The 15,163-nt window shown below is 45.2% G+C and overlaps 1 protein-coding gene across 1 annotated transcript in view; it reads left to right on the top strand.

The window, feature by feature from the left end:
• Positions 1-15,163, top strand: part of CSMD1 (CUB and Sushi multiple domains 1) — a 1,485,257-nt gene that overhangs the window by 773,987 nt on the left and 696,107 nt on the right. The window contains exon 5 of the mRNA XM_036898253.2: positions 8,925-9,132. Coding sequence (XP_036754148.2) covers positions 8,925-9,132 — 208 coding nt within the window. The remainder of the gene's footprint in view (positions 1-8,924; positions 9,133-15,163) is intronic.

Raw genomic sequence — 15,163 nt, 5'->3', positions numbered from 1 at the left:
GTAGAGATGTCAGGCTGCACATTTTATTTAGACCAAATCTCACTGGCTGGTGTTGTATTATAAACTTTACATACCTTATTCTATATTATTCTGTCCAAATAATGTCAAGGTCAGTATTTATATTTAGTATTTGCGGATGAGGAATCCAGTTCCCTGAGAAGTGAGGAATCGCATCCAAGGCAGCAAAGATGGTAGGCAGTAAGGCCATTCCCGCTTGGTTACCCCTACCTGCCTCCTCCTTGGGGACAGTTGAAGGGACATTCTTTCCTTTTGTTTTGTTGAGAACCATGATCTTTAAACCATCGAGAAACAGCAGCAAGTGAATCATGATTGGAAACTAAGGCCCCTACCTCAATGAAACTAATTTTGTTCCTGTCTAAACACATGCACTGACGATAAATATTCACCTAAATGTGTCAACACACGTTGTCACTGTTATGCGATGGTTTTAAAGAATATAGGATGTGGCAGCTGCTTGCTTTTTCTTTCTCTTTAAGTGGACTGATTTTATCCATTTCATGGAACTGGTGTTTACTTGGAGGAGTGAATGACAGCAAGCAAAAACATCATGAAATAGCCAGTAGCAGCCTCAGTCACACCTAGAATAAAACACGCTGAGTGATGGATGCCCATGTTTCATTGAGCCTGTCTAAAGCTTGAAATTTCTTTAATTGATACGCCTCACATAATGTGACTGGCAATGACAATATGTCACTTACCTGTGCTTTATAAAATGTCACTCAAGGTTTTTAATTGCACTTCCTGCTATTAGTGATGAGGTGGGAAGAGAGGCTGGGGAAAGATATAGCTGCAGGGGAGAGAAGGGAGAGGATCATGCTTTTTAGGGGCGCCTATAAATTCTGTGATATTTAAAACACAGCTGTGTTTTTATCAGTTATGTTATAGAAATAATGTAAGTGAATCTTAAATGATCTGTCATGTCAGTACCACTCAGTACAGAGAAAGATTGAATGGGACAATCTTCCTATAAGAAACCTGGGTCTACATGAAGTTTGAATGGCTTTAGACAATTTAGTTTTAAGCACTTTTCTTGCATACTCTGCAGTAAACGACTCTGGTATAAATCTTAACAAAATCGAGAAAAAGTACTATTGAAAATACATGTCACCATTAGAGCAAATCTAGTTTACACATTTTGCATCCTTACTGCACTACAGCCTTTTTGCTAAACACACTTTTTTTTACACTATCTCATTAAATACAATCCTGTAACAAGTTTAAAACATAAGCATAAATGCCTCTATGCCAATTATTTTCAATTTGAAGTGATTTACAGTACATTTCCATGATCTTATTCCATGCAGGTACCATATTAACTTGTAGAGGTGAGTATGTGCAGTTCCAAAATAAACACATGCCCATGTAAATGCCTGCCTTTCATTGTGACAGGCAGTCATAGACGTGCTTGATGACAAGGACTTGGTCATGAATATCCTGTGTTATCACCTACTAGCTGGGGCATCCTGAACAAGCCATTTGCTTGCAGAGCCTCTGGTTCTGAATCTGTTGATTTCGACGAACATTTTCAATCTCACTGGTAAAAATTAAATGAGGTGCCCATGGTGCACAGTCCCAATACTTGATAACTAGTGTGATCATCGTCACTGAGGAGCTGGAATAGGGGGGACAGACCAAAGGAGGCAGACTTGACCTCTAAAAAACCCTCAGGAGCAAAGCTGTAAGGTGTATCATATTTATTTTTTCCTTTGTACGATTACTATTCTATCATGAACTTTTCCATTATAATGGACAGCATTTTATTCTCCATATCCTCATGGTTATACACATTAATAGTAATTTCTCTCCCCCGTAATTCAACATAATGAGTGTTTCCAATGTTTACTCTACACATAATGCTGTAATTAGTGTCTCTGTACATGTAGCATTGCTCTTCCTTCTGTTTAATTATTTCCTAAGGATAGAATTCTAGGAATGTTATTTATGCTTTACAAACTTGCTGCACAAATTCCCAGGCCTCAAGGAGTTTTACAGTTACTCTTGGTTTTGATGTTAGTATTTCCTTTTAATTTGGTGAAAATTTAGTAGCATTAGAATATGCCCCAAAGTTGCTCTAATTGTCTTTGATTTCCAGTAGAGTACGTTTGCTCACTGTTTGTGCTGTTCTTCGGTTATCGAGGACCTACAGGGTGTCAGATAGACTTATCAGGTCAGTAAGCATTTTCTGCCAAGGCCCAGGTAGTGAATACTTTGTTTTTTAAGCCATATTGGTCCCTTTGAGCCACTGTAGTCAGTCATTGTAGAACAAAATTCTGAACAGACACTATCGCAAGCGAGAGGCTGGCCTGTGTCCTGTCAAGCTGCATTTACAAAGCCGGATTTGGGGCCCTGGGCAGCCCAGGGGCTGCAGCGGGTTTACCCTGGTCCGTGAGACCAGGACAACAACGCGCATGAGGCAAGAAAAATCCCAGTCGCCATGGGTATAATAGTTGATTGGGTAGGTACAGACGTATGTAAACAAACCAATGAATAAGAAATAAATGTATGTCACATACCTAGTTGTATTAAGTGTCCTGAGATGCCCTCACCCAGAAAACAACATTTGATGAAGAGGGGGTGACATGAGGCTGGAAGGCAGGGCTGCGGGCAAGTGCCAGGATCAGCTGTTCAGGTCCCCGGGGTCAGAGGATCTGTGCGGGTCGGGTATTTGAGAAAGTGGCCTAGACGCACAGGAGGTGGTCTGAGGACGCGGGACCTCAAGTGGCAGCTACAAGAGATGATCAGTATTTAGTGAGATGATGAGGGGCAGGGTAAGGGCGGGCTGAGCTGGGCAGGCTGCAGCAGGGAGGAGGAACGAGCCTCAGGGTGAGGCCTGGCTGGCATTGGCACCAGTGAGAGGCAGGCGTGTGGAGCCTTACATTCTGTGTGCCTTTGACCTTCACAGCAGCCTGGCATAGATGCCATGATACCCTCCGCCTGTGCATAACCACACTAGGCACAGAGCGGGGAAGGGATCAAGACACAGAAGCCCACCGGAGAGCTCAGCTCCCACCCACACGGCCTGACTTAGGGTTTTCACGGAGCCGATAATCCGCACAGCCTCAGGGGGGCGTGTTAGAGAAACTGAGCATTATCAGCATGTGCGTGCGTGCGTGTATTTTCCCTTTCCCGGATATTTTTCCATGCTGTTTTTGAAACTGAGAAGAGACTATATATACATCCAACTGTATGCCCTGCATTTTATACACTTAATATTCTGGGTCAGGAAATTCCAGAAGCAATGAGGCAAATGCCCAGTAAATGTGTTACATGGCCCTATCATTTGCATGCATCACACCTTATTTAATGTTTTATCTGTCATTAAACATTTAGATGGTTTCAATTTTTCCTTGTGATAACTATGACAAAGGAAGTCTCTAAATAATGTTTTATTCTGTATTTTGAATTATGCCCTTGAGATACATTCCTAGCAACATTTATACCCAGGCAAGGCATATAATAATTTTAGAGTTTAGCTTGAAACTTTTTTAAAAAGTTTGGTAATTCCTTAGGGGAAATAGGGCACTCTGATTTCTGCTTACATTTGGAATTATTTTCCCCACTTACAGAAATCAGTAGATTCAAGCACATCTTTTATTAAGAACCTTATCTTCTCCCTGGATTAACTTGATGGCATTCAACCTCCTTGTAGCTGTAGAATCTTTCCCCCCCCCCCAAAATGCAAGATTTTGTGAATACTCAATATAGGAAACCGATTTAAAAAAAGTAATTGCTCTGATAAGCCTTTGGTGTGGGAGCAGAAAACCCACCCCCTTGGGTCGCTTGGGTACTTGCAGCCCCTCACCCCTTCATACAGAATGCCAGGGAGCATGATTTTTGAAATAACTGAATGAAGTGACTCAACATTTATCATTTCATTCAGGAATATTTGTCGTGTGCTAATTGTTAATTTTACAAAGTTGAGTTTACGGGGCACTTTTGAACCTCGCTTTATTACTTCATTTTCTTTTTGTACCACCATGTGTAAAACAAAGTGAGTGGGGGAGAAGGTGAACTTCTGAACAGCATTTACTTAATTAAATCCCCCACATTTTCAGCTTCCAAATAAAAGATTTCTCTGGATACAACAGAATAAATAGTAGAGTAAAATTTTGGTAAGTTCATTGCTTATAAACATGCATGGATTTTAAGGAGCTTACATTATGGTAACATATATTATTTAAATATTGGCCAGAATTATTTAGCTTATTTTAATGTTTACTTACTTTTTTTAAGTGCATCATACTTTTTTATCCATGATTTCTGTGTTTACATCAGTTGGATTTAACTTTGGAATTTGAATAATTCTTCCTGTTGCCAGAAAGCTTGCTCTAGCCCCTTAACGTTTTGCTTTAATTTATTTGTATTGTCTTCCTGCCTTGACTTTCTTCCTGAAATTTCTCTGCTGCTCTGCTGAGAATTAAAAAAAAAAAGTTTCTGGGCTTGGGGCTCAGCTATTTGCTGAAAACAAAGCCAAAGAAAAATGCCAAGTGCACCCCTCAGGGATTGCTATGCTGAAATTAATTTGTATCCAACATAGCTACTTAGAGGCTTGCTATGGTCTTTTCCTTAAACCTCATGTTTGAAACAGCTACATACACTTGTAGGAATGGTATGGTTTAATGTCGCCTATGGCCCAGAAATATATTTTGTTACAGTCCCGTCACTTATACTAAAGGTAACAGAGTGGAGGCCAGTGGGCACAGATGCAGCAGTAGGAAATGCCTGTGTCATTCCCCTAATAAGAAGAAGAGAAAAAAGGAAGAGTCAAGTTTACCGAGTTCCAGGCAGCAGCATTTCATTTAACCTAGGAACAGGGCACCGACAAGCGTGAACAGCTTACGGCCCCATGCTTCGTGCTGGGCCAGGTGCCAGGAGGCGCCGAGGAGGAGACGGGGAGTGGCCAGGAGAGGATGCTGGTTCCTGCGTGGTGGTCAGAGAAGGTGGACCCAGGGAGGGGCTGTGGGGGCCACGGGGGGCACTCTGTCAGGCAGGGCCGTGAGGGCAAAGGCCTGGGGCAGGCGTGGAGTGAGGAAAAGGTGGGGTGGAAAGCCAGGGGCCCAAGTGAGGGAAGGGGCATGAGGACTGTGAGGGAAAGGGGCAGATCACGGTCCTGGTTTGATTTTATTCTGAGTCGTATTGTGGGAAGTTAAAAAGTTTTGAACAGAAAATTTTAGGATTCAAGTTAAATTTCAAATGGACCAGTTTGGCTGATTTGAGTGGAACAGATCATAGAGAAAGGATAAGGCCAGATTGAAGTAGTGTTGTATGCATGCTTGCACGTGTGTATTTGCATATGTGCTCACGGGTAATAACAGTATTAAGGCATGATTCTAAAGGGCTGTGGCCAAAATTTTTGAAATCTGGCTAATGATCTTTCATTTTGAAACTCCTATTTGTAAATTTCAAATAAAGCATTTGTTTTTAGTTATTTTATTCATCATTAGAGATAAAGTGTTAAACTGTTTAATTATTATGTGTTTCCTTTGTTCCTGGTTATTTAGAATGGATGAAGCCTGCCTTGTGAAAACATATCTCAGAAATTGTAAACTTACTGTATTTTAAAATATAATTTGCCATATAAAATAATTTGTTACATCATACAGATTTTCCATCAAAATACTAATGCTAAGGTTAGAGCTATGTTAAATAAAAACAACAGTAAATCTATTATATCCTTACTGATTTTTAGGTTTTTCTAAAGAGGTAAAATATTTTTGTTTAGAAAATTAAACAGCTGTTTCCCAACTAAGTTCATTTACCTAGGCTTATTCATTATGGAAAAAACTGCAATGTGTACCAAAAATGAAACCATTTTCAAATTCTACTGCAGTAACTCTAATTCTTTTAAATTATTGTACATACACAGAGTGTTTAGGGCAAAACACCATGTATGTTCTCCCTGTGTTTTAATCCACTAAAATAAGCCAAGTGTGTAATAATTATTAATCTTGACTCAAAGAGGATGAACAGCTCTTTAATATGGCTTTGTTTCCTCTTTAAAAGGCTCTATGCAATACCACGGAAAGGACTGGGAGGCACTAATTAAGTTCATCTAAGTAAACAGCTCTCAACCAGGGACAATGTGGTCTCTCAAAGAATTTTTGGCAATGCCGGAGAGATTTTTGATTGTCCCAGTTGGGGGATATTTTTGGCCATTAGTGGGCTGAGGCTAGGATGCTGCTGGGCTCCCTACAACGCAGGACACCCCCCCAGAACAGAGTGTGGAATGACCGCGGGTGTCAGTGGCGGCCAGGCTGAGAAGCCACGCGCCCCGTGTTCTCTCATTGACAGTTTTAAGAAGGAACTTGCTTTCTCCCTGTTGCTCTTTATTCCGGGAGATGCCTATGCTACTGAGATGTCGGTAGCTCCTTGAAAAATCAGGTCTGTCTTCACGACATTTCCTAGGTGGGTGAGTGAATGTAAGATATTGAGTGAATATTTTGTGATTGTGGGTATCTCATATTTTCATATTTTTCCCTTGGAAATTGGTGCTGGAATTACAAATCAGGGATACATCATACGGTGCCACCGTACGCTTCTTGGAGCTTTTAGATCAAGAGCTTCTTTCCTATAAAACTCTGAACTGTGGTTGCTACTTCTCCTGCTCTGCGAGTGTTACCATTGCAAGTAGCAGCAGGCATGGGGTGACGAGTGCACGCCAAGCCTCGGCAGAGCCCGCAGGTGGTGGCACACCCCGGGCCACCGTGGGCTCTGCGCCCCTCCAAGGCTGTACACGAATGGCAGCTTCATGCTCCGGCTTCTCCGGTAGGGTACAGAGGTAAATAAAATTGGTGGGTGATGGTGAGATTTACATTTTGAGATTTTGGGAAATCAGTCGTCAACTGAGGTCCTAGGAAAATCTAGATGCTAAACATCTAAGCTTCTGGACATTTAAAATGTCTAAGCTCATTGCATCAAAAATGAGATGTGGAAGTGGCAAGGGAGGTTGCTTGTTTCAGCCGCCCTCATTTTGAATGGAAGGGAGACCCATCGCTGAGGGGCAGGGTCTCTGGTTCAGTACTGATGCCAGCCAGGGGCACCTGCACAGTTCTGCCAGCTGTTAAAACACTAAAATACCCCACCAGTTAATAGATACCCACTTCCTGGTGTTCCTATGCCAGGAAGCCATGCCACCCGCTCTGTGGACACCCCCTGCAGGTCACCGGAGCCTCCACCATCCCACTGCTGTGGGGTGGAGGCCCGGGACGGGCGCCAGGCATGCCGGCGCTCTGACACCTGCCCAGCAAACCCGTCACGCAGCTGCAATGTCACCTGCCTTTGGTCGGCGCTTCTTCCCAGAAGAGCGGCTCATGCTTCTTACTCGATTCACTCTTACCCTATTTCCCGTTATATTTTTCACATAAATATACCCATTTGAACACCGTTTAAATCATAATGCTTTAGTGCATAGGCTACCGTTCCAAAACTCCAGCATGATCTGGTATCAGCTCCTCCTCCTCAGATACGTTGGCAGGGGGTCTGCTAGCCAACGAGCTGAATCATAAAGCATGTATGTGCTCTCAAGTGCCACTTAAATTCACCCATTTCATTTAATCATCCAAGCGTAGCACCGGAGCTGATGGCATTTAGGTCCACTCCCTGTGACATTTATCTTTTTATATAATAAGAGTGCTTCAAACCTTTTGTTTTATAGTGTTCTTATAGTGAAATGACTTAACTTCTGTAGCTATTTCTGTAATAGTTTCTGTACATAATAAATAATTTCTGTAATGATGAAATTAGAGAAATAAAGACCATATATTTAAGGAATTACTTGTGGTAACAATCATATGTGTACATAGGACAGGTTCATAATGCTAACCTGTATTACCGCAGGAAAATCTCTGTGTTTAAGTGTATGATATGGTTACACCCACAGCTGTTAGTCAGCAGCTGATGTAAACACCTGTCCCAAGTGATCTTGTCTAGGGTACAAACTATGGAAGGCACATTTCCCCATTTTAGTAACAGGCTGACCTCACATATCACCCTAATTGCAGCACAGACAGACACCCCAATACTCTGGGTAGGAATTATAAGAGGGAGATACAGAGGGGAGGGGAAGGGACGAAGAGGGAGAGAAGGAAGACACAGACCCTCAGACATGCCTGAAAAATGCGTTTCACAATCATTCATCTGCCCTACGTTGCAGCTTACTATGTACATGACATTTTATAATAGCTGATATAAATTCCATAATTGGTCTATTTTTCACTCTTTGGAAAACTTTATAAGATCTAGTCCCCTTCAAACCAATGTTTGTTGCAATGCTAATTTTATCTTAAGTGTATTTCATCTTTACTGACCTTTTACTTGGTACTTCCCAAGACACTCCATTTTAACTTTTTATGCAAGCGTCTCCTACTCAACATTTTTATGCACCACTGTGTCTCTGTTATGATAGGGGACAAGAACTCCCCAGAAATCAAAACCAGAAACAAATTCCATACTGTATAGAAGTAAGGAACCGTGTCTACTTCTTTCAGCAGTACTCTATTTTCAAAGCCAGATACCAGTTAACAGAAGGTAGCTACATACTTCTAAGTCTCAAAATGTTTTTGACTTATCTGTCTTCCAGGATTCAGAGAAATGTTTTTGAAAATGTTGTTAAGCTATCTGTGAATGTCAGGTGTATGGCAACCACACATTCCAGATTTTAGAAAAGCCACGATGACACTCTTTTTTAAGGGCAGTGCATTTAAGAATGTGATGTCATTGTCAGGCTTCCGTGAGCTTTTCAGTAGAACTAAATTCACAACCCAGAAGAAAGCCTGTGCCATGCTGGGTGCCCCAGGTTCGGGTCCAGGAAATGCGTGTCTCGGATGCAGAGGGACAGCTTGTAGGGGTGCTCGTGTGTGACGCGGTCCTGAGAGAGCTTTTCCTCCTGCCTCTGTCCCCACCAGCTGAGGGCGCCTGCGGGGGGACCCTGCGGGGGACGAGCAGCACCATCTCCAGCCCGCGCTTCCCCTCAGAGTACGAGAACCACGCCGACTGCACCTGGACCGTCATCGCCGAGCCCGGGGACACCATCGCGCTCGTCTTCACGGACTTCCAGCTGGAGGAAGGGTACGACTTCTTAGAGATCAGCGGCACAGAGGCGCCGTCCATATGGTGAGTGCTGGGGAACGAGTGCGTCCCCGTCTCCTTTCTGCAGGCTCTTTGCAGTTGCTGTCTTTGGACCTGACTGGCAAATGTGAGTACCTTCCTCTGCCTTGCTATTTGGGCTGCTAAAAAGTCATCCTCATCATGATTGACTTCAGAGTGTCTAAGTTGTCTTTGTGCTGGTATTTCGAGCTAGATACGTTGTCTGGGGCCTGGGCACAGGAACCCGCCGTGCCCTCACCTTGGACTTTTTAAAGCAACCCAGAAGACTGTGGCTTAGCGAGCTGAGTTAGTTTTGGATTTGTTCTGCGGCTGAATCAAAAAAGTATTTTTGGACTGTGGTAGTTTAAAACATCACGTTACCAATCATGTGTCTACTATACTTCAGATACATGGTCGCATATTTATTTTCCTCCCCAAAGATGCGGCACCTCAGAGGGTCACAGGCGACCCGTAAATACCAACCCGGCATTCGTATAGAGTCCTTCAGCCTGATGGTCAGCTCCCCGCTGTGTGTGCTGGGGAGACACAGGGAAAGCAGACCTGATCAATCACAATTCAGGTTCACGATGTTGGTTTCAAAGCGGATTAGCTGTAGGTGCGTTTGAAAAGGGCAAATCAGGGGATGCACGTTTCAGGTCTTAACGCGCACCTCACATTAAGTCATTTCTATGGGTTGAATTGGTTTTTTGTTTTGGTGTATAATTTCTTAGGGTTTTAGAAACTGCATCTATTATCTATTTCAGATGTTAAACTGTAAGCCTAAGTGAATATGTGTACATTCATATTAAGGTGGGACACAGACCACTCCAGCCACTTAACACACTGGTAGAGTATGAAGTGCGTGACTGTGAACATCTCTGTAGGTATCAGCTTCCATTCCAGGGCCTAGGCTGAAGAATAAAAAGATGAGCACGAAACGTGTCCTAACTAGACCACCTGTTTTAAACCAGTTGTTGAAACTGAATTTTATCTTATTTTCCAAGACTCAAGACTCAAAGCAGGATATTCTTATTAATGATTTCTTTCCTTACATCAGCTTTACCAGACTGATGTTAAATGCTACTTCAAATAAGGGAAAAATGACCCCAGCCTCTATGACCTTTGTTTTATGTTTGACTCATCTTGAAACACTTTCGGATTGAACAAATTTACCCATTTGTTTTATGCCATACAAATTCAACTTTAAATGCTCAAGAATGTGTTGATAGTATTGTCTGTCTCACTTTCAGTTAACATCAGAGTCAAGGAAATACATTCTGGGTGCTAGATTCTGTGCCAGCTTCTAGCACAAACAGTCCTTGTGACCTTGGACAAATCATTTCCTGTTTGCATGAGGAAGGGGGCTGTACCGAGTGAACTTCTCAGCTGATGTGTCAAACCTCGATTGAGGGCCTATTTTCTGTCCTTCACTGTAAGAGACTCAGTGGCACGGTGCTCTCCTAGCTTTAAAAATGACATCATTTTGGTTTGAAAAAATCATTGCAATACAAAATGTATGGTGACGGATTCTCAGAAATTTTGTGATTAATGGTAAAGGCTTTATTTATGAGAGATTTAGAGGTAATGGGCATTGACTGATCACCTTGCTGGTACAGTGTCAGGTTGGGAGAGAGAAAAAAAGTGAAGTGTATTGGACAAGGATTTTAGAATCCATGATCAGGACAGCTTTTGATGAACCAATTTAATTTATGTAAGAAAGGAAGCTTTGAGGTGCAGATGTCCAGACCAAAGTCTGAAATAAAAAGAGCAGACGGGAAACGGAGATGCCCATCAAAATGAAGCGCAGCCCAGCAAACACAGGTGCTACTCACACACAGCGTGATTCACCGCTGAGTGAACAAAGGTGCTGAGTGAACAAAGGCCTCTTCTTTAAATTTTTTTTTTTGTTAAAGACAGCGAGCAGGAGAGAGAGGATGCTGTTTGGCTTAGTTTTGCCCACTTGCTCTTTTCTTATTCCCACTGGTTTCTCAAGTGCCCGCCCCTCCTCCCTGCCCAGTGCGTGTGCACTTCCCCCAGCCATGCCCCTGCCTGATGCTTCAGTATCAGACCCAGGAAGCTGTCGAGGGGGCAGGGGGGGCGGCCAGCAGGCTGAGGTTGTGTCCTGACCGATGCTCGGGCCGCTGACACCTGCAGCCTTAGGCAGCAGTTCACGGCGGTTGTCGCACACAGGATGTCGGTGTGGCAGCCGGAGAAACGGACCCGCCTTCTCGGTGTCTGGATCCAAGCAGGATGGCATGTCCCGGCTCTCAAGAATCCACCTCGGTATTCACCAGGCCGACCATCTGGGAGCAAACTGGGGAAAAAATAAAACGGGCAGTTGTTGGGAAGTTCTTGGTGGGAATTTGGCCCCAGGTGCCTGGTGGTCTGGCTTCCCGGACCGCCCGTCGGCTCAGCGCGCTGTCTCTCCACAGCCACCGCTACGGGCTTGTGGCCATAATTACACCCTTGGGGCAACCTGTGCTGTGCTGCTGGCTCAGCACCGGGGCTGGTGGGTCCTCATCGGTGCCACCTAAGCTCTGTGGAGGAAGAAGCCGAGCATACACGGTGCGCAGAGCTTGTCGGCACCAGCGTCCCGCCGGCACCGTCCAGGCCTGAGCCCGCACTGCCAGGAGCCCCTCTGCTCCGGCCTCTACTCGGCCCGGGCCCCGCAGCCCTAAAGCTGTGGCTGCCGGGGGGCTGCGGACCAGCTGCGAGGAGGTCCCATGCATGTGCCGCAGCAAACGGAGCCTTAGGGGTGACATCCAGTGTTTATCGTAATTGCAGAAAGAGCTTTGCTGACATGGCCACAGGGCCACTTTTAAATGGAATTCTCATCTTTCAGTTACTCTTCCATGGCGACAGAAGAGAAAAAGTAGGTTTTCCTAAATAACTAAGGAAACACACGAGAGCCTATTTACAGTTTAAAACAGAATCAGTTGAAGGACCCTTTTAAGATGTATGCTAATGTACAATACGGCTTACCTTAAAGACACTGTTACTTTACAGTAATTTTAGAGGTCCAGCCTCCGAAATGTTTAATGGCCCCAGTTGGCGTATTTGAAAGAGTTACCCATCCCCAAATGGCAAGAACAGCTTTGCGTCGCCTGCAGGTCGATGTGCCGTCCGCACAAGCCCGAGGCTGACAGCAGCGGGGGTGGGCAGTGGGGGTGGCTGGGGGGCACAGCATGCACACGCACGTAATTTTCCAATCATCTATTTTTAAAAGACAGACTATATAAGCAAGGGCCCTCTCAGATGAAGCTATTTGGAAAATTGTTAAGTACAATAATAGGGTTAGCCTTATTTTCATTTAATTTGGACTGAAATTACCAACTCAGCTATGTTTTATATAAGGGTTGCCATGGCTACAGCGGAGGCAGTCTAAATGTGGTGAGTGATGTAATGTGCCCAAATTATCCATATATTAAATGTGCACGGGTTCGTAATTTAAACCTAATCAACTCCATATACATCAGAGAAGGCTTTTTTTTTCACTAGTGAGATTCTAATTTTATATGGGTTGGCTTCCTACCAGTACCCTACTTTAACAGACAGCTGCAATTTCTAGTTTTCTTTGCAACATGGTCTATTAATTATGATTTTTCTTTCAATTCAAAACATGGTTAGAAGTGCAGGTAGCCAAGCGTTCTTTCTTTCTGAAGCGATTGGATGCTGTACAAAGAGCTCATAACTGGAAATGTTGAGATGAAAGAAAATGGATTTTATTTCAGAGGTAACATACTGTGGCTTCTGAATTGAGACGTGGTGGTGAAACAGTTAGAAACAGAGTCTCAACAGGAGACAAGTAATAGGCCTTTACTGTCTTTCAAACATGTGGTCACAGTGAGAACGGTTAATCCCTCCTCTGCTGTGGTGGGGCATGTGTGCAGTGTGTGAAGGACAGGAAACGGGCAATTAATGCATTTACACTGTGTCCTGTGACACACGTCAGTGTCTCACTTCCTTAGAAGCCACCGATGATGGAGCCTTGGGCACCAAACCCAAGGGCCCCGTGTGCCCTCAAGGTCCCTGCCATGCGGCCCGGCTGCCCTTCCTCCTGGTGCCCAACCCCAGCGAGTACGGATCTGTGGTGCCCTTGGAACACCTCCCTGCCCTCCCTCCATGAGCATCTGCAGCCCTCGCCCGGGTGCTCAGGGACTTGTCTCCAGGTGGAGGCTCCATGCCGCCCGAGTCCGTCAGCATCAAATTCACACAATGCGTCCAGTGACACAAGATGCCAGAGCATTTAGTACTAATGCAGGCAGAAGAAACCATCTTGTGATCTACACCCCGACCCCCGGGGAACCAGTGATCATTAATGCAAGGTGCTCCTGCTTGGCTTGGAGCAGACCCGCCTCCTCGGGCAGGAGAACCTCTGGTGCTCTGTGACCTTTCAGAGCTCCCGTCCAGTCACGCACTGCAGTGTCCCTTTACCACCACGTCCACCTGGCCCCTGCAGGACCTCACTGCAGGGCCAGGTGTCCTGTGACAGCACTCCCTTCCCTCCCCACCAACCAGGCACAGTCTCCCCATTAAGTCAGTCTAGTCAGTGACTTGCTGAAGCCAACACAGAATTTCAAAGGTCCTAGAGTAGCTGAGAGAGCTTCAAAGAACCCTGGAAGGTTCAGTTAACACTCAGGGTGTTTATCCAGCTTGTCAATTAATAATTGACTTGGCATGTATTTAATTTCTAATGAGGAAGAATTATAGAGGTGTGCACGGAGAGACAGGTTTCGGCAAAGCAGCCCCGCCTCTCCCCAGCCCAGAGGAAGACAGAGGAGGGGTCCTCCCCTCTCTCCTCGTTTCATGCGGTTATGAAATCATTTTACAGAGAATTTGCGAAACAAGCTCACAGAGGGTAAACCCTGGACCCAGCCTCCCCTGATGCCAACATCTCATACAGCCCAGTGTAACTGTGGAGGCCAAGAAGTCAGCAGAGGTGCAAGGAGGCGCGCTCACTTACAGACGCTCTCTGGCCACCCTCCCCTGCGCCGGGCATCAGCACCTGCCGGGCACTGGCTTTCTTCTCTCGGGCCTCCTCCCCGCTGGACCGTTTTCAGTCCTTGTTTCCATGACCCGGAGCTAGCCCCTCTTGTACGCGCTAACTATAAAATAAGGCGATGCATACTATCTGTTCTGTGTATTTTGGGGACAGATGCAGTAATGGATCCCATTCTAAATCAGGGCATGAGTGGCAGGACTGAGGTTACGCTAAAGATCCTGCCTGATTGTGTAAACGTTACGGCTTCTCTCTACTTTGACTCATTTAAATTGTAGGCATGTGGAAAAAGGCATTGTCCACACCTCAGATCATCCCACCCCCTTGTTACCTTTACTCCAAAAGTCAATAGGGAGTTAAAGGGACATTTCTATTGTAACAGCAATTCTATGCAACAGAGAATTTCTAACCCGATCTACGACTTCATTCTCGTGCACGATCCTCATCAGGCTGCATGGCCTAGAAGGTGAGGCGGCCCCTCCACACGGCCTACAGGGAAACCAGTCTGCACACTACCCACCAGCCAGCGGCACTTTATGCCACCAGGCTGCCCAGGGGCCGCTGGACAGGGCGCTTCCTCCCCACAGGCTCAGCGACATGGGCTGGCTGCGCTGTGCAAAGGTTTCAGCTGGGTGCCATCTTTCAAGGAGCTGATTTCCTCCCGTTTCAGGTGAATCACCGTCAGCAGTGGGAGTGGGAGGAAAGGTCCTCTGTGCTGGGTTTACCTGGAGGAGAAAAGCAGCAGGTTTTCTCAGATGGGCCAGCGGAAAATCCCTGCTTTACTTTCAGTGTCCCAGGCGGCCTAGACCGGCCTCACAGGCAGGCAGGGGGGCCTCCCCGGCCAGCACAGGCAGGTGGCTCCACCTCTGCAGCGCCCGGGTGGGTTCTCCTCTCCCGGCGCCTCCCCGGCATCTCAGCTCCCTGGTAGACCATCTTATGTGTTTCATTTTGGCTGCAACCAATTTCCATGGTTTCGCATATACAAGATTGTTGATTTAAAAACCTACTTATTTTAGACACTGAGAAATGAGTTACCATGGGGAAGTGTTGGGGTGCGTG

This window comes from Manis pentadactyla, chromosome 7 (assembly GCF_030020395.1).
Source record: "Manis pentadactyla isolate mManPen7 chromosome 7, mManPen7.hap1, whole genome shotgun sequence".
NCBI classification, from domain to species: domain Eukaryota; kingdom Metazoa; phylum Chordata; class Mammalia; order Pholidota; family Manidae; genus Manis; species Manis pentadactyla.
This window is presented reverse-complemented; position numbering and strand designations above follow the sequence as displayed.